At 36.9% G+C, this 19,849-nt stretch overlaps 1 protein-coding gene across 4 annotated transcripts in view; it reads left to right on the top strand.

Annotated features, from left to right (window-relative positions):
* The window catches only part of LOC126820759 (glycoprotein 3-alpha-L-fucosyltransferase A), a 43,624-nt gene extending 24,521 nt beyond the window's left edge, over window positions 1-19,103 (top strand). For 3 of the 4 annotated variants that reach the window (XM_050548871.2, XM_050548870.2, XM_050548869.2), the window contains one exon: window positions 13,076-19,103. In XM_050548871.2, coding sequence (XP_050404828.1) covers window positions 13,078-14,286 — 1,209 coding nt within the window. In that variant the 5' untranslated portion in view covers window positions 13,076-13,077 and the 3' untranslated portion in view covers window positions 14,287-19,103. Of the gene's footprint in view, window positions 1-11,273; window positions 11,339-13,075 lie in introns of all 4 variants that reach the window. The other variant, XM_050548872.2, reaches the window with a different exon arrangement.
* Window positions 19,104-19,849: the final 746 nt, after the last annotated feature.

A 19,849-nucleotide genomic window follows, 5' to 3' on the forward strand; every position in this document is an offset into this window, starting at 1 on the left:
CATAAGGTAACATGTCTACATATTGTGATTGTGATTATCGGCCATTTCAGTTCTGACTCCTCTCCCGAAAAAAATCGAAAATTCAGACGGGCACATCATAGTGTGATTTCGGTTCCAAAACCACAAAAGTAATGCCATGTTTTGGAATATTTTTAGTTGCTGCACTAACGGACCGGAATGATAGGAAAACTCGCTCATGGCCGTCTTATTTTCTCAAAGCCCGGAAGCCTTATAAAACGCGCCTTCGGTGATCGCAGGAACCCAGCTTCGTAGGCCGCAAAGGAATTTGTTCGGGCATTTCATTTCTGCACCCTTTGAAGCTGACCGGGCCGAACACCTAGGTCTAGATTCAAGAAATATTTGCAAATCATATATTTTTATACAGGAAAACAATACAAGGTATCATTGCGACACAACATGAAGATTAAAAGTCGGCAGATCCAAAACTTCTCCTATTTACAGGACAATAATTGACGAAGTTTGATGAAATAATAATGTTTTATTAATTTCGATTAGTGTTATATCCATAAAGCTTTGTCTTGTTTGTATTTCATTTGAACCGAAGTCATGACATTTTAATGTGTATGTAATATATATTTTAATCCTGGCAGTATCGATGCGTGATTTTCATTTTTAGGAAGGAATCAAATTTCTCACGATTGAATCCACCCCAATATGTAGACCTACTTTATTCAGAATAATTTATTAACATTAAGACAACAAAATCAAAATACAAACGCTAGATAATATCTCGGCTTAATTGAATTCAATCGGATTAAAAACTGGTCCATCAATTCGGTTCACGGCAAATAAAGATAGCGACTACCTGGTTATAGGGTGTCGCATAGATTGGTTGAATTGAGTCATTTTTGGACAGGTATTTGTATTAAAGATTCCACGTTACCAATATTATAGTTAGCAGATGATTAAATCACACAAGGTCTTTAATCGAAATAAATGCAATATTCTACAATCCGTTGTACTCTGCTTGAGATGATATATTTTCAATTCTATAACTTTATGGAAATTAGGGCCTACATGATTTATTATAACTTAAATAATTTATTATTTATATCTGAACGTGTGTTGCTTTCGCGTAAAACAAATTTCCTCTGGGATAGGCCTAATAAAGTATTATCTGATTCTTGTTTTAAATAAAAAAAAAAGTTTTCCTCAGTGCACACAATCAATTCATTTTAATTTTTTTGGGTTAACAAATATAGCGTCACTGTCTTCAATCGTCATAATGCATCACGGGACCATTTTATGTATAAATTTATCTGATATTTCTAAATTTATCTTGGTAAGAGGACACAGGTGAAATGTAAACACCCTTCATTATTAAAAAATTTAAAAGACACGTCATAATCCAAATGTATAAATAATGAATTTATTTATCGTTGATGGTATTCATACGTATACAATTTCACACACTATCCAATCCATTGAATTCGTGCAAACCAGTGAGGCGTTACAATAATCGGATATCTTTTGTATGGAAGCCTATAACTACCATTCATAATTTCTACTTTTCGCCTCTTCAAAACACGAAAGTCGAAAAGTAGAAGTTACGACAAAATGTGAGGCGACAACACGCTATACAAGCCAAAATCAACTCGAAAATAGGAAATTAAGAAATAACGCACAGCGATAATAGCGCCCCTCGTTTTTTCCTAATTTCTTATTTTCGACTTGCATTTTGGCTTGTATGTAGTTTGTAAATGACATATGGGATTAATTACATGTTTAATTAAAACATGACTAAACAGAAGTATATAAAGTTGAAAAGTCAATATCATATATATTATCAAAATCAGTTCACAGAATCTAAGTAATAGTTCGTATTTTATAAAATAGAAAATTAAGCACTTTGTTATACTATTACGATTCGCGCCAGGAAACACGTTTGTGACAAACTTGCCAAATTTCCTTCTTTTTTTGGGGGGGGGGGGGGTGAGGGGGTCCTTTACGCCGTCTGTAACCCATGTACACGGGGACTTCTTGCTGACTAGGGAGATGGTGCCTCCTGTCCAATTAAATCTGGTTGATCAAAAAAAAAAAAACATACACGTTTTGGGGCTTTGCATTATCTAATAACTGTTTATAAATGAAAATATTTCGCTTTATCAGCTGATAACACAGAACAAAACGAGGGCCAGTCGACGTAGAATTAAAAGTGCAATTTCTCGGCCATGGTCTGTCCAAATTTTAGAATCATACTAAATGCATAATAAATACGAAGTTAAAAGCAGGCCCATCAGAAATTCCGGATTTTGGAATGTAAGCTTTTGGAATCAAGACCCATAACCCTGTAAGTAATTAGGTCAAGTGGAATAAATTCAAAGTGGAGTCAAATTACTTCATTCTGAACTACATTTAGGGGGTTTGGAGAACAGCGGAGTCTCGATTGTCATTCCTACCGTTGTTATGATAATAAACAAAGTCTCGGTTATCCATTTTTAATTCAAATCATTAACCACCAAACGTGTTTATATCCGTCTAATTAATCATGTATATTGCATTTAAGGCCTAAAGAAAGACCTGCAATACCTTTCCGTGTACAAACTGGGTGATGTGATGATATATATTTGGACTAAACACATAGTAAAACTAATTAATCTATCAAATATTTGCTTCAAATTCCCCCAAAACAATGTATTCGCAAGGAAATATCCCAAGCTATAAAAAATGTATTAAAAAAATCATGTTTGTGTCACGTGATTCGGCAACGGGTATGAGGCCGGAGAAGAATTCATTGCATATAAAAAAAAACGGCGTTGTCTTTTATAGCTGTCAATTTACCATAAATATCGAAGCCTAAGTTAATTCTCGGATTATCTTCTCTCTGACCATGTCAGAAACTGTTGTAGTGTCTCTTACTTTTATGGCCCCTATGTTATCCCTCCTTAGTTTTAATCAAAATTGTCAACAATAGCACCAACACATGACAATGGTCTAAGCTACCTAGTAATATCTCTATCAACGTTTTGACATAACGCTTTGGCAAAAGAGCACCATAGAATAGCCACATATGCCTGTTGTCATATTATAACCATTTCATATTTTATTCTGTGCTTTTGTTAGCGTTATTGTTGTGATTTTATGTTATTTTATCGCCTCCTACTTAATAGAGATTGCAATACAAAACCTAAGGACCACCCTTAGTGAATAATATAGAACACAACAATTTTATTGTCATAAATTTAAAAAGGACTACATTACTGCGATGCAGTAATAGCGGGTTCCACCGGTGCCACGTTACCCTTGAATTGACATGACTTCTCGTACCATTGGAAACGTTAAAAAGATTTCCACTTGAGCATTGCACACGTGTAATAAAATGGACATTGAATTTGCCAATAAATCAAGCAATATCAGTTCCATTTATAGAACGAAGACACAATGACATCACCTCTGTTATCTACGAAATATGTAATTTGGATTATATAATTAACGACTTCGACTGTCCTTTGCGGTGACAGAAAATTGGTTAAAATTTGAACAGAATTAACACTTTATAAAGCCTTATTAATATGCAAAAAAAACCTTAAAAAGTGATCCTGACAAAACTGGTTATTTCTCGTCAAGGGAAGATGTCAGAAGCACTTTTGTGATATCTATATGATCGTATTGATTCATACTATTTGTCCATTGAAATCAAATATCATAATTTTATACGAATAATGAATATCGCTTACTTAAAACAAATACAGTTTTTGCCAAAATGACATTAATTCCGGTTATTATGAAAATGTTAATTATTTATTTTATGAAATCGTAAAAGTTATTAGGCATCACATGGTGAAAATTTTATAAAAATCGAATAATAATTGACAATTTTATGGACCAAAAACCTTGAAAAGTGACTTGTAGAAAATGGTCTATTTCTCTGAAACTGAACAAGTTAGAAACGTTTTTGTGATATCTATATGACCGTATTCTTTATATTTATCTGTTGATTTAAACTGAATGTAAAATTTTCAAAACGTAGCATAAAATACTCAGTTGAAAAAATATTGATTTTAAAAGATATAAATACAGTTTTTGACAAAATGGGGTCACTTCCGGCGTCAATTTGATATATTACATATTTGAATGGTATCACTTTTATGGAAATCCATTAATAATTGATGCTTTTATAGGCAAAATAACGTGATAAGTGACTTATGCAAAATCGACCATTTCTCGGCAACTGCTCATAATACTAACTAATTTTGACATACACTGTCTTCTTGTGGATTAATGCTTCAAGTTTACGAAAGTTGCGAAGAAATATTTTAATATATGAAAAGCCTGATTGCATTGTAAATAGCTCATTTTTACAACGTTTTATTCACCTTTAAACCAAAATGGCACAAATACAAAACCGAAACTAAAAAAAAATGAGCCCGATATATATTTTGCACCTTTAATAGAAGCATTCCTCTTGAACAATTAGATTTGTAAAAATTATTATTTGCTTTTTAAAAGGCCTTCCGATCGTTCAAAATTGATGATTTGGGCAAAATTCCACCACATCCGGTTGCGACAGAAAGTTTTATTGGTAGGAAAAAGTTAAGAATTTGCACCATGGAGCATATGAACATTCTTTTATACAAATCAGGCAATGAATAATTAACCTAGAACCCATAAACTGTAATTAAAATTCGAAAAATCTTAAAAAGTCAACCTGATAAAATTGGTTATTTCCCGGCAAGGGAAGATGTTAAAAAAACAATTTCTTGGTATCTACATGAACGTATGGATCCAATCTATATGTCCATTGGAATCAAATATCATAATTGCAAACACATAATAAATATGACTGATTACAACAATACAATTTTTGCCAAAAGACATTACTTCCGGTGACAATGAAAATGTTAAATTAGGTTTATGAAATCATAAATGGCATAAGGCATCCCATGGTGAAAATATTATCGAATAACAATTGACACTTTTATGGATCAAAAACCTTGAAACGTGACTTGCAGAAAATCGACTATTTCTCCAGAACTGAACATGTTAGAAACCATTTTGTGATATCTATATGATGGTATCATTTTTATTAATATGTTGATTTAAACTAAAAGTTAAAAATTTTAATGAATATTAAATAATTTTCATTTGAAAAAAAAAGTAATTTTAAAGGTTAAAAATACAGTTTTTGACAAAATGGCGTCACTTCCGGTGTCAATTTTAAATTGTATTTACTTTGATATGACGCATAATTGCTTTTTAAATAAAATGGTGTCTCTTTTATGAAAATCCAATAAGAATTGACTATTTTACAGGCAAAATAACGTAAACAGTGACTTATGCAAAATTGCCTATTTCTAGGCAACTGCTTATATTACAAACTAATTTTAGCACACATTTTTTTCGTACGTACGAATTATAGCTATAAGTTTATAAAAGTTACGAAGAAATATTTTAAAATCTGAAAAGTCTGAATGGGTTGTAAATAGCTTAATTTTACAACTTTTTTCGCCTCTTAATCGAAATTGCCCTAAAATAAAATCGAAATTTAAAAAAAACTGAGCTTACTATCTTGTGCACCTTTACGGTTATATCAGGGGTTTTTTTTTTAAAAAATATATATATATATTATTTGCTTTCGAAAAGGTGTACCCAACCGTCAAAATTGTAGTTTTTGGTACAATTATGCCACTTCCGGCGCCGACAGGAAACTCTATCGGTAACAAAAATTGAGAAAACGGAGCATATGTATACAAATAGAACAATAAATAATAAATCTAGGACCCTAAAACAGAATAAGACAATTTTTGCTCAAGTCAGATGACTGTGTAATCCTGTGTAAAGCACCATCCAAAAATATTCATAAATAAACAATTTTTTTTTTTGTTAAAATTTAAATTTTCTAACTTTGGCGCCTTATATCTACGAAGATTTGCCGAAAGTCAAAAATCAAAGGTAGCGTAGCTATGTCTCCTGTCTCCGGCTATACCAAAGTGCATCGAAAGTTAAAATCCGATTATTGTTAAAATTACTGCAATATTTTTAAAAACGACAGCTTCTGTGATTTCTGACATCTCGCACTCTCGCAGAATGTTCAAAATAGCCTTATCACCTAAGACACACCCACTTTCCCAGTAAAACCGACGGAATTGTAACGATGCGACAAGCAGTTGCTGAGATCTAATCAAAATGGAAAAAGAATAATAATAAGGAGAAGAAGAACAATCTTAACAAAAACAATAGTGTTTCACACAAGCTACGCAGTGTGAAACCCTAATAATAACAATAGTAATTTGATCAGCCATGATGAACGGCGCAGTTACTTACTTGAACGGATAAATACAGCCCAATAAATACAGTCCGTTTGTCCTTCAATAATTGGCTCGTTAAATGGGGTTTAACGTCCACTCGACACAAACTAGGTCATTTCGGGACTAACGCATGGTTTATTCTTACTTCAATAATTGGCTTGCGCGTAGGGGTCTTTAGCAGTGGGAGGAAACTTGTCACAAGTACAACCGGGGAATCGAAACCCCGCCAGTTGCCTTAATGACAGACCGTATGATACAGCGAAGAGCGCACGTGCTAACCATTCGGCCATCCACCCCCTCACTATGGATTACCCTGGCCCAAAAATTATGTTTTTAGCTTGTGGACCCACTAAAAGTCGAAAGTTTTATTCAATTTTAATTCATTCTCGGAAAAAGGTGGAAGTCTGATGGGGCCACTGACAAAAGAAAAAAATATTAGGATCTGCTTCAAAACGCCAGAGATTGTCATGGGACGTCATGCATCTGACAGGATTCTGATACACAGTCTAGGGCTTTGGCACCCATCTTGCAGAAACTTCGTTGGCGATAAGGTTCTCAACCTGGCGTGCCCCCCCCCCCTTGTCAGTGGTGTAAGACGGGGGGTCTAGCAAGGGACAACGTATAGTCGCTCGGATGGGACAAAAAAACGAGTTCCCGTGTAGACATTTAGCGTGCAGGTAAAAAAAAAACCTTTGACAATTGGAATTCGAAATAAGAGTAGGCCGTAGCGCCCCTGACCGAGCAAAATTTCCCTCATAGCACACTGTATCATATGGCATATGTCCGTCTTCATTGGCCCAGTCGGAGCAGAACAGTAGGACGTTAACCCCCATCTCATTTCTCATTTCACAAATTTGGATTGAGGCAGTGGGATCATGTAGAGAACGAATCCTATCGATAACCCGGCTTCAGCGACCTATGGTTAATGAGTTATGCCCCCGGCAGATGCCCCCCTAACTTTCGAGCAAGCTGACTTTTCGGGCAGACGGGTAAAGTGAAAACAAAAATTTATTTCATCTACTTGGCAAAATAAAGTGCCCGAAATCTAATAAAACACTAATTTTACGGGCTGGAATAGCAGGAAAACGCGTTTGCGGCTGTCAAATATTCCAAAATTTTCTTTCGGGGTCCATACAAGGTCGGTTCCGATGCTTCGCCTCTCGAAGAAAACCGGCGCCGCTGTCTGTAAACCCGAAATTTTTTCGGGCATTTCTAGTTTTGCTTCCGTTACTGTTATCGAGCCCTATATATAACACTAATTTTACTTTTCTTTTAATTGAATGCCACGAATTTGTACAGAGTTGACTATGGATTAAAAAATGTTGCCTGGAGTCACTCTACTTTGTGCGACATTTTTCGGGCATCGATTATTATTTGTGAATGCAGCTGCAACAGTCTGATTGGATGGTTGGAATTCAGGGTGGGATTTCGGTTACAAAACCATTGGATACTTTTGGAGTTTACACGTGCTAGAATAGCAGAAAACGCATTTGCGGTGGTTAAATTTTCAAAATTTTCTCCGGGAGGGTATACCCCCGAACCCATCGACGATTGATTGGTTGTTTGGAATTCCGGTCAGCCAGGTTGGGAATATTGGACCAAATTGAAGTTGCTGTATTCACAGTCTGGAATAGCAGGAAAATGCGTTTGTGGCAGTTAAATTTTCAAAATTTTCTCCCAACCGTCCCGTCTTCGTGGACTGTAAACGATTGATTGGAATTCGAGTCAGCCACCTGAAGGGGGGGGGGGCAAGGTAAGCTCCGCTCTCTTCGCCTCTCAAGGAAGTCCGGCGCTCTCTTTAAACCCGAAATTGTTTTCGGGCATATCGCGTTCTGTCCCCCTAGCTGTCATCGAGCCCGTACGCCTATGGCTGCGACCGTACAGCGATCTTGTGCATTATCTGGTCGCCGTACGGTCTCTGCAGCGCAGTAAGGACGCCACCAGGTCTGGCTGGGGCATTACAACTTCCCAGGTTAGATCGCAAAGCCTTGGCGTTTGTTTTGAACCTGCTTAAAACAAACGCGGTGACTAGGCGATCATTCACGACCATGGAGACCACAGCACGATATCTGGCGTTTCCACCACGCGTTTACCGCGCTTATGGCGATCTTGACCATAGACATACTAATAATATAGACTGATAACGTCATCAGATCAGTGACGCCACGGTCCGCCATATTGGATTACCCCTCGATGACGTTTGCGTCATTGATTTCATTATAACAGGTCTTGTTTATTAATCAAATAGTTGTGATTTTCGTCCATATTCCTGTTATTTTAATAAATATTTCTAAAAATGAAATACTTAGGTTTTTTCCTTTTATTTCAATTATATTTTGGATTTGGATTTTGGGGTGTTAAAATAGCTCAGCCATTCTATTCAAGCGCATAAAATCTGTTTCACGATAATTCCGTTTTTTTATTCTTATTTTCTCGTTGTTTACTTTTTATAGATTATTTTCGTTGTAGAACTATATATTTTTTAAATAAATTCGCGCATTGTTACTTACTGAGATGATCGCGGTAGTAGTATACTTAAACCACACAGTAATCAGTATACGCCTGGCTCAATGTTTTCTGGGACGCTCATTGTTTTTAGAATTATATGTACAGGTATCTCTCTCTCTCTCTCTCTCTCTCTCTCTCTCAAAAAAATAAATTAATAATTAATAAAAAAAAAACCCACAATTTATGCTGCTATTTTGACTATAAGACATACTACTGTACTACACAAGACACTCATGACAGGTCTGCTTAATATAATGCTAATACAATGTATTTCTATCCAAATAATAAATTGCATCTTATACATATCGAGTCATGAATACATGTATCAAAGACAATTTCACCTTAAGGTGACAGACATTTGCACGTCAGCATAATATATTTTACTAATCGTTGTGTATGTATGATTTTTCGCGTGCGCACTCTCAATTTTTTGAGGGGATTCCGCGTGAAAATTAGAGTTCTCAGGGGGGCCCGCTAAACTCCCTGCCAGCACGCTCCTGGTTGTTATGTCTGTAATTTTATAGCATTTGTTTTCCTAATTTTAGGCCATTTACATAGGCGTGTATAAGAAATACATCACAAACATCATATAGGTTTCTAGTAGAATAGGCCTATGGCTTTATGCTTGGCCTTAATCTGTAAAGTATGTTTTCCTTTACTATTCCTTTCATTCATTAATTTCTTTCTCCTTTATTTCTTCCTCTACGCACAGGAACCTGACCTTCTAATCGTATATATATGCATACACCATAATGAACTAGACAATATATATATAATAAATTATATATTGTCTAGTTCGGTGTGGTGTATGCATATATAATACGGATAGAATGTCAGATTCCTGTGCTCTACGATGTAATAATTGTAAAAGCTGGGAATCGGATGTAGGCCTAAATTCTAAATCAACGTGAACGTCGGTCTTGTCTTGTGAGCAAACTCACCATATTTTCGACTAAATATGATTGTTACTCCACTTACTCACGTATGAAATGATAAAATCACAATGGAAAGTTTGTGGCTGCTTTTGAATGCAACATAACACGGCATTATCGGCAATCCTACATACGGCAACGTTGAACAATGGCGTCATGTGGGGTAGCGGAAGATGGCGGATTTTCTACTTCCTGTGGCGTCACTATTGTCCATATTGACGTCATTGGATGAAGCAGTCTATATTATTATTATGTCTATGATCTTGACGCGCTCTAGGGCCATTTTCCGTCGCTGTAGCGTCGCAGTAAGGACGCCACCCTAGTCTGACGGGGGTATTATACTCCCTTAACTGAAAACTTTGTGAATTCGATAGAGGCTACAGTTTTTAACAGGTCTTTTTCAAATTTGGTGCGGAACATTGGGTTCATTAGAAAACGAACCCTATCGATATTATTCAGCATTCCAGATTTACTTTATACATGTATTATCCGAAGAACCCTTTTAACGGTCTTTTTTCACAATTGGTGAGAAGCATTGAGGTAGTGACCCTTAATGCCCTTGGCTAAAACACAATTTATGTCGAAAACCTTGTGAAGCAACCATTTTTAACAGATTTATTTTCAAATTCGATGTGAAGCATTGAGACCATGGAGATGCACCCTTGCAAACTGTGGCCGTACCTTGCACGACAATCGCTTGTTTTAAATTAGATGTGATGCATTGGGGTCGTGTGAGGACAAACCCTATCGATTTTTACCGATCGACGACTTTTCGTTCCGTGGTTAGCTCCCTTTGCCTTAAAACCTTGTTAACGTGATAGAGGCTATCTGACTTTTCAGGCAGACGGGTAAAGTGAAAACAAAAATTATTTTTTCATCTAGTCGGCAAAATAAAGTGCCCGAAATCTAATACAACAATAATTTTACTTTTATTTTAATTGAATACCACAAAATTGTACTGAATTGACTAAAGATTAATACATTTTGTCTGGAGCCACTCTAAATTGTGTTACATTTTTCGGGCATCGATTATTATTTGTGAATGCACAGATCGACATAGAGTTGCAAAATTTTCTCGAGGAGGGGAAGGCCCCCATACCCCGCGACGATTGATTGGTTGTATGGTAGGCTATATTATTGGACCGCATTGAAGTTGCTCTATTTACGAACTGGAAGAGCAGAAAAAGGCGTTTGCGACAGTTAAATTTTCTCTCGACGGTTTTTAGATCATAAGGTCTGTCATTAGGCAAAGTGGCGTGATTTCACGCCGCAAAATGATTGAATGATTCAACCAGGTATGGAAGTGCATTTTATAGGGCTAGTCCCGGTTACATGAAAATCATGGAGAACACATTACCATCTCAGAAGTCAGGTTGCGTTTTTGAGAACATTTCCTAAGTTCAATTATATGTTTGGGAAGGAGCCATATTGCTCAGGTAAAGTTAGAGATGTGGCCACAAAAAGTTTTATTCAATGCGTCTATTCAGAGTAACATACCAACCTGACGTTTTTTTAGGTTTTTTTGCTGCTGCTTAGTATACTATAGGGGTTATTTTAATTCTAGGAAAGGTGTCCTGTTTAATATAATAAAGTGGTTAAACAAATGGGTGACAACGAAAAATAGGCTAAGTAGGTATTTTGTAAGAATCAAGTTTCTTAGACTAACTCACAGACATTTTCTGCCCCAATCAATTGCTGAAAGTAGGGTACTATCGTCCAATGATCTCCTGCACAGATTAGTCCAATTATATAGAATAATGTTGACGTAAATCGGTTGCCATACTAACACTTACCCAAAAATGGTAATTGTCCCGCCCTAATAGCTGACACATCTACACTTTCTATATAAGAAAAAGCGAGGTTAAATTTCTGGTCAGACAGCATTCGGAGTTCCTAGGGGAACAGTGGCTAAGTTATTTAAAAAAAAAAATAAAAATTAGTGTCGAATCTTATTTAAAATATACCCCTTTTACAGATTTGCAAGGTCCCACCTCCATAAATTTAGCACGTAGATCAACAAGCGTGCAGGCAGCCAGGAAAAATATGAAAATTCCGCGAAAAGCTCATCAAAAGTAATGATTTAATTCCCGTCTTTGCCATGGTTAAAATCACATCAAATATACACCTTCGTATTCTAGGATACGCATAGATTCATTAAAACGCTACGGCACAACAAAATACGATAAAAAGACGACGATGTTATACGGACCTTTTCCGTATGAAAGCTGTTCGATACGTGCTGCCGTATCCGTGTGCCGTATCACGTATGAGAAATACACATGCATTGATTACGTCACACGCAAAATCGTTACGGATACGCAATACGGACCAGGAATTTACGCTTGCCAAAAGTCTCTACTGTAGTGTTTCAGTCATAAGGTCTGAGTTCTAGGCTTGTTAAGCTCAGGCTGTATATATTACAATAACTCATAATGTACTATTGTAGATGTTCCAGAGTCAATTGATCCTTGGAGTTTTATATACAGCGTGAAAGTCCTGACTAGTTAAGTGTCACCCTAGTGTTACGGGTCGTTTTCTGAAAGTTCCTGATTAGATAGACAACTCTGGGCCGTAGTCTCACAGGTTTTCTCCGGGTCATCCGGTTTCCTCCACTGTTAAAGACCCCTACGCACAAAGATATTATTCAAAGAAAATTTAGCCCGAAATTGTGATACTACGCGGACTACCCTTGCAGGATTCTTTCATCTTTCTTAGACTGACTTACGGTCCCGCCACCAGTTATTTCTGGAAGAGGGCTACTGTTGTGTCACGGTTCGTTAAAAAGATGTCCTATTACGTTAATGACCAGATATCTCTGGAGGACAGATTAGCACAGTTTTATAAACACAGGGTTGACGTAACAGCGTGCTCTAATGAAACATTTACCCAAATATGGTCAAGGGTCCGCCCTGATAGTTGACGACCCTAACCTTTTTAAATTAGACCAGCGCGTTTTCGCCGGAAGACGGTTGGGCGAAAAAAACAGGGTAGAAATCATAGGTTATAATCGTGATTAACGTTTAAATACCTAAAGAACAATTGCTGTGTCGATGTTGTAGAATATATCATTGTAACATATAAAGATACCTCAAACATACAGAAAAGAGTTTGGAGTCTTATTAATCACAGCGTAAAGTCTTACTCAGACACACGACAGTGTGACACTGAAGATTTGGCCATCCGGACATAGATTATGAGTCCCAAAAGTGTCGCACAATTACCTAGTTTACCTGGGCTTGCCACATGAATGTCTAAATAATAATTTATATAGCTCCTGGAGCCAGGGAAAAGACCCGCAATAGGCAGATTTGTCATTTACATAATGCATTTTTAATTACTCCTCGGTATAATTTTACTTTTTTTCAGATATGAACACAAATCTGAGGATATTCCTGATTCTAACGGTTATCATAGGACTTTCAGTCCTTACGGTAATTCGCCATCCAATGGTCTTTCGGCGTCATCTCGTGTATGTAGGTAGATTCCTCAACAGAGATACAAACACATCTGAACCCAAGGAACCCTTAATCGCACTGGGTGGTGAGAAGAAAACATTTGAATTGAGTACAGTGAAGAAAGAAGACAATGAAAAAATGATAAGGGCGATTCCGGACACAAAAACGATAACTTACAAGGAAATCTCTTTAGTTAATTCCCCTGGTTGGTATTTGGATAGCTTACCACGGGAAAGGGTATTTCTAAACTGTGAAATAGAAACTTGCCGTTTGAGAAAAGGTTGGAAATACTTCAACACCAGTGATGCTGTGGTGTTTTATGGGGTGTATTCATCATTGAGAACGCCGCCAAAGCGCACTAAGCATGATCAAATTTGGGTAGTGTCTGGATGGGAATCTCCATATCACTCTGGAAGTAAAGTGTGGTCAAACCAGGGCTGGAAGGATCAAATAAACTGGACAATGACGTATCGTTTAGATTCCGATATTCCCGTGCCTTACGGATTTGTTAAAAAACTTGAAAACAAATCAAATAAAGATTATGGGAAAATTATGACCAATAAAAAGAAAATGGTCGCTTGGGTCGTAAGTAACTGTCACACACCAGGACAACGTATGAAATACGTAAAACAATTGAAAGAAATAGTTCCAGTGGATGTGTTTGGAAGGTGTGGTTCGCCCATTCCAAAAGATCTTTTCGGAATGATAAATCAGACCTACAAATTTTACCTCTCATTTGAAAATTCCCTATGTAAGGACTATATTACGGAAAAGTTTTTTATGCGACAAAATTTAGACGTTGTACTCATAACAAGAGGGGGAGGTGATTACACAAAGTTTTACCCACAAGAATCATTCATAAACTCTAACAAATTTAAAAATGCTCACGAACTAGGGAAATTTCTTCTAAAATTAGATAAGGACAATAATACTTATCTGAATTATTTAAAATCCAAAGAAAGTTATAGATCTTACAATTTTGGTGTGACCATTAAAAAGGGCCTTTGTGATATGTGTAAAATGTTACACGATAAAAAGATTCATCGAAACGTTTACAAAGACTATAATGAATGGTGGTGGAAAAGTGACTGTAATTCAAAACCAACAGATATCATTTTATGAAATCGTCCAAGAGCTGTTGTTATCTTTGGTTTGTTTAGATTTTAATAGACATTGCATCATCATCATCATCATCATCATCATCATCTGTATTACCAATGCTTGAATTTAAATTGTTTCCACATTTATCTTTTCATGTTGCCTTATAACCCTAGTGGAACATTTATAATAACTTTATGGGTTCTATGTATTTATTTGGGGGTATATAACGTATGTATAAAACTGTATAGCTGGTGTTTAAAACTAATTTGGTATACGGATAGATGTATTTAAGCCTATTTGCTGATGTCAAGTTTTCCACACTTTTTTTAACGCCCACATTGAAATGTAGTTGTATATATTGTTGTCGCCCCGGTCTGTCCGTCCGACGTCCGGCGTCCACAATTGTTTATGGACGCTCTAGAGGCTTAAGTTTAAGTTTCCGAGACGAAGAATCCAATTATTTCCGATAACTAATTCCAGAATTATGACCCTTTAAATTAAATGTTTTGTACCCTACACTTTAGTATTGGGCAGAACTGGAAGCCAAACAAATTCTAATGATTTATGATAATTGCTTAATGGATTGCTACACGCAATGAGATTCTAGTCTGTATTAAATGTTTTCATTACTGGCAAAAGAAAACAAATATTGTTGACTCGGCGTATGTGTGGCTAAGTGGGTAAGGCGCTGGCTCGCTAGCCTGGAGGTCGAGTGTTCGATCCCTGCATTGGCCGAGAAAGTTCATCCAGATTTTCCAGCGTGGTTTCCCCTTGTCAGTGATGCAGGACGGAGGGCCTGGCAAGGACAGCTGTCTAGTCGTTCGGATGGAAGAACACCGAGGTCCCGTGTACACATTGACGTGCACGTTAAAGATCCCTTGGCAGTTGGAATTCGATATAAGAGTAGACAGTAGAGCCGCTGCCCGGGCAAAATTTCCCTCATAGCACACTGTATGGCGTATGCCCGTCTTCATTAGCCCAGTTTAGGAGCAGAACAGTAGGACCTTAAACCCCATTTCATTTCATTTCGGCGGCCATTTTGTCTGACAGTTTTAGTCCGATTTTCACGAAATTCGAACTCAACTATCATTAGGGGGTAGCGGTGATATATTAAAATGTTTTTTTTTTAATCGGTTAAAAAATTGTGAGGGACCACAAGCTAAAAGCACGATTTTTAGTTAATTCAGGATATGAGCGAATTACGAAAGGAACCAAGATTTTATGGACATAAACATGCATTCCAAGTTTCATCAAAATCGTATGAGAATTGTGACCTCTAGAGGGTCCATAACCATGATATAGGCCTACCATATTTTTTACACCATTTGCGTACAAGGGGCGGCCATTTTGTCCGGCAGTTTTGGTCCGATTTCCACGAAATTCGAACTCAACCATCATTACGGTGTAACGGTGAAATACTAAAACGGGTTTTTTTTAAAATCGGATAAAAATTGTGATCTCAAGAGGGGCTACAAGCTAAAAACGCGACGATTTTCCGTACAATTAGGGACCGTAATTCAGGAAGTTACGATCCGATATGCGCGAATATCGAAAGGAACCAAGATCTTTGGGTTATAAACATGCATTTCAAGTTTCATTAAAATCGGATCAAAATTGTACAATCAGGGGCAATAATCCACGAAGTTATGGTCCGATACATGTCAATATCAAAAGGAACCGAGATCTTTGGACGGACGGACGGACAGGGGCGACGACAATATACGTCCACATGAAAATGTGGGCGTATAAAAACCAACTTTTCGTATAATCACGGGCCATAATCGAGGAAGTTGCACCGCGATATACGCGAATATCGAAAACTAACAGAGATCTTTGGGTTATAAACATACATTTCAAGCTTCATCTAAATCGGATAAACCTCTAGAGGATCTACAACCTTGGTATTACATGTACATACTTTTACACTATTTGCGTACAACGAGTGGTCATTTTGTCGAGCAGTTTCGATTTGATTTTTACGAAATTCATACTCAACCATCATTATGGTGCAACGGTGATATATTGAAACGGTTTTTAAAGATACATTAGTTAAGAGTTTAATAAAGAGTTGGTCATTATTGCTATATTGATTCAAAAATAGATGATAAAAAAGAAAATATTGAAAATTTTAGTCAAATTACTTTATTCTGAACGGAGTTGTCATTGTTGGAAGTTTGGACTAGATGTGTGCATAGTGGTAACCAGGGCACTGGTATATTCGAGACTTAGCCTTGCTTTCCCATTTTTAAATGAAATTTTTAATCTAGTTCAAATCTCGAGTATCCGATGCCATTGAGAGTTGATTATGGTCCTGTTTTGTTAATAAATGTCTAATTAATAGTTTATATAGCATTTCAGGCCTAAAGAAAGGCCTGCAATAGGCAGATTTAGCTCTTGCATAATGCATGTTTAAAATCAGATAAATATTATGACCTCTAGAGGGTCCAATAGCTAAAAACGCGATTTTTCGTATAATTAGGGGCCATAATCCAGGAAGTTACAATCTGAAATGCGCAAATAGCGAAAGGAACCAAAATCTTTGGGACATAAAGATATGTTTCAAGTTTAAACCAAATCGGATACAAATTGTGATGTCTACAGTGTTCACAAGCTAAAACGTGATTTTTCGTACAATCAGGGGCCATAATCCATGAAGTTACAGTCCTATACATACCAATATCGGAAGGAACCGGGATATTAGGGTGTAAGCCTATATTTCAAGTTTCATTGAAATCGGATAAAAATTGTGACCTGTAGAGTGTTCACAAACAACTGTGGACGGACGGACAGGGGCGACGACAATATTTCATGTGGACGTATAAAAAATATTTATTTATTGTTAACTACATGTATTTATCTTTTTTAATTTTACACGGTTTTTCTTGGTATTTCTAATACAGTGCACACATGGGAGTTCAGCTTTGGGTATTTATCTACATGAACACCCACTTTTCCATAAAGGACAATATTGGTGTCAGTCATTAACACATATGTGATAGAACTGGTTAAACATGTTCCAAATATACTTTTAACACAGAGATCATTGCTACGATAGATGCGTTATGAAGCTGTCAAGAAACAGTTTCGGCGGAAGCAATTCCTGATTTGGGGAGGGGGGGGCATACCGTCCTAGGACTTTAGGCGAGGGTCCACGGGCGGCCTAGGCCACGGAAGCTCCCGGGTGTCTAGATCGTTGGAGGCGCTTTCTAAGCGATTTCTGGCTTGTAAAATTACTCGGCAAAGAAGTTTTAATGGGTTTTTTTTAAAACCCTTACCACGAAAGCACTGCAGTCGATGGTGATTTCCTGTGATGTTGAACTGGACAAATATATACATAATATTACTAAGGTTGAGGTCACTCTAGATGTCAAGTTTTTATCCCATTTTGATGAAACTTGTAATGTATGTTTATAACCGTAACTTCTTGGATTATGGCCCCTGAGTGTACGAAAACTCAGATTATTAGCTTGTGGGCACCCTAGAGGTCACAAATTTTATTGATTGTAAATATCGTTCAAATATATCACAGTTACACTATTACGACTGAGTGCAAATTCAAAGTTCAAATGACCGCTCCCCTTCACGCAAACAATGTAAAAGCATATAATACCGAGGGCGACCATCAGCTGTAAACTGTGGTCGTGATTGCTGTCTGAACGAGCACCCGAACGCAAATGGCCCGGACCATTGGCCCATGTCAATTGTTTCTCCTGCTATATTTTCTGCTATTTACTCATTTCTAAAACTATATTTTTGACGATGGGGATGAAGAAATGCTTTTAAAACATTTTCTTACAACGCTGACTCCATCCGGGTTAACTGGTAATATGGATCATTTAACAAAGTTTTTTGTCGTGGGCCTATATATATATATTCGAACAAGAAGACCTTAATCGGCCAAATTCATCAAGAAACTCTTGAATAAAAATCAAAGTTGTTAATAAACCATACCCTAACCCTCATTCTCTAACTTCCGGATGTTACCATGGACCCTGAAATACGGTCCATGGTGTAAACAACACATTGGCAATCGGCAACTTTATATTTTTCAGACAATAAAAGGAACATTTAAAACTTATCTTTAGGTGGTCTTAGCACCGTACATTTACTTTTGAACGTCGAAAAAGATCTTGCATAATAGAACCAAAACACTTCGAAGCCTTTTATTAATTAGAACAGGTTTCGCTTTAGTTTTTATATTTTACGCTGACATTTTATTGCTTTAAATCTTCCTAGTGCAAAAACCGAAAAATTGACCTTTGGGCCTCTGGGGTCACAAAGAACAAAGGTAAATTTAGCAAGTTAACATTTTGATTGAATGGTTGATTACTTTCCATCATTTTCAGCATGTTTTCATGATACAAGAATGGCTGCGCATTCACTTTCAGTGCAAATGACCTTATTTGACCTTTGACCCCGAATATCTCAAAAACGCCCCAACGGCGGACTGATTACCACTCGGCATCGTATTCTACGAAAAGTTTTACTCTAGAAACGTTGGGTCTGGTTTTATGCCCATTTGTTGCCCCCCCCCCCCCCGCACTGAGCCTCCGGTCTCAAATTAACAGGCAGTCAGCAATAACAGAGTAGATAAGATAAGTAATAGCCCAAATATTTTGGGTAAATCTCTGTTAGATTTCGCACAATTAGTCGGTAATGTTGGCCAAAAGAAAATAGAAAGCCAAGTGCGACGTCGAAGAAAAGCAATGTTCAAATAGATGGAAATAGGTTGTAATCCCTTCGTTTTAGATGTAATTAAACATTGGTATAAACTCCTCTGCTCTGCATACAGTGCCATGTTCTGTAGCTTTAAAAAACAATAAATCTGCTTTAAACGAGCCGGATTTCATAACAAAATAAATTAAAAATTTACTGTTTAAAGGTTGCATTTCTGAAATATTTCATAAGCCAGATGTCATCAACCCTTTAACTGTATTCAAAAATAAATCAAAACTTCGTCTGTTGTTAGATTGTAGACGTATTAATCTCCACCTATATAAATATAAATTTGAATATGAAGATGCTGCTGTTGCAATGCAAATATTTGAGAAAGGTGATTTTTGTATTTGGATACGATTTATCATCACATAGAAATTTATTCTGACCATAGATGATATCTTGGGTTCTCCTCGGATTTCGGTGGTGTTGTTAAATACTATGTTTTTAATGTACTTCCATTTGGAATTTCTACAGCAGGATACATATTTACAGGGGCGGATTGGGGCCGGGAACCGGCCCGGGCTCCTGTGTCGGAGCGGCCCCTTTTACTGACCGCGGAGCCCGGATCTTTCCCGGGAAAATTTTTAAAAATGAACCCCAAATATGCGATTTGGTGGCATATCTGATTATAATCTCTGTCAAATAATATACTATTCAAAAAAAGTAGGGGATATTTGATTTTTAAGTGTTATTAAAGTCACCTAATGAAACTGACGAAGAAACAAATGACAAAATGAAATGAAGTTCACATTCATCGATTTATTCCAAATGATCGTTAGACTAAGTAAGGCACAGACTGACCATTATTAGGGTAAAATGATACCCGGGGTCAAACAGCAAAGTTACCACAGCATCACAACCAAGT

The sequence above is a fragment of the Patella vulgata genome, chromosome 5, assembly GCF_932274485.2.
Source record: "Patella vulgata chromosome 5, xgPatVulg1.2, whole genome shotgun sequence".
NCBI lineage: Eukaryota > Metazoa > Mollusca > Gastropoda > Patellidae > Patella > Patella vulgata.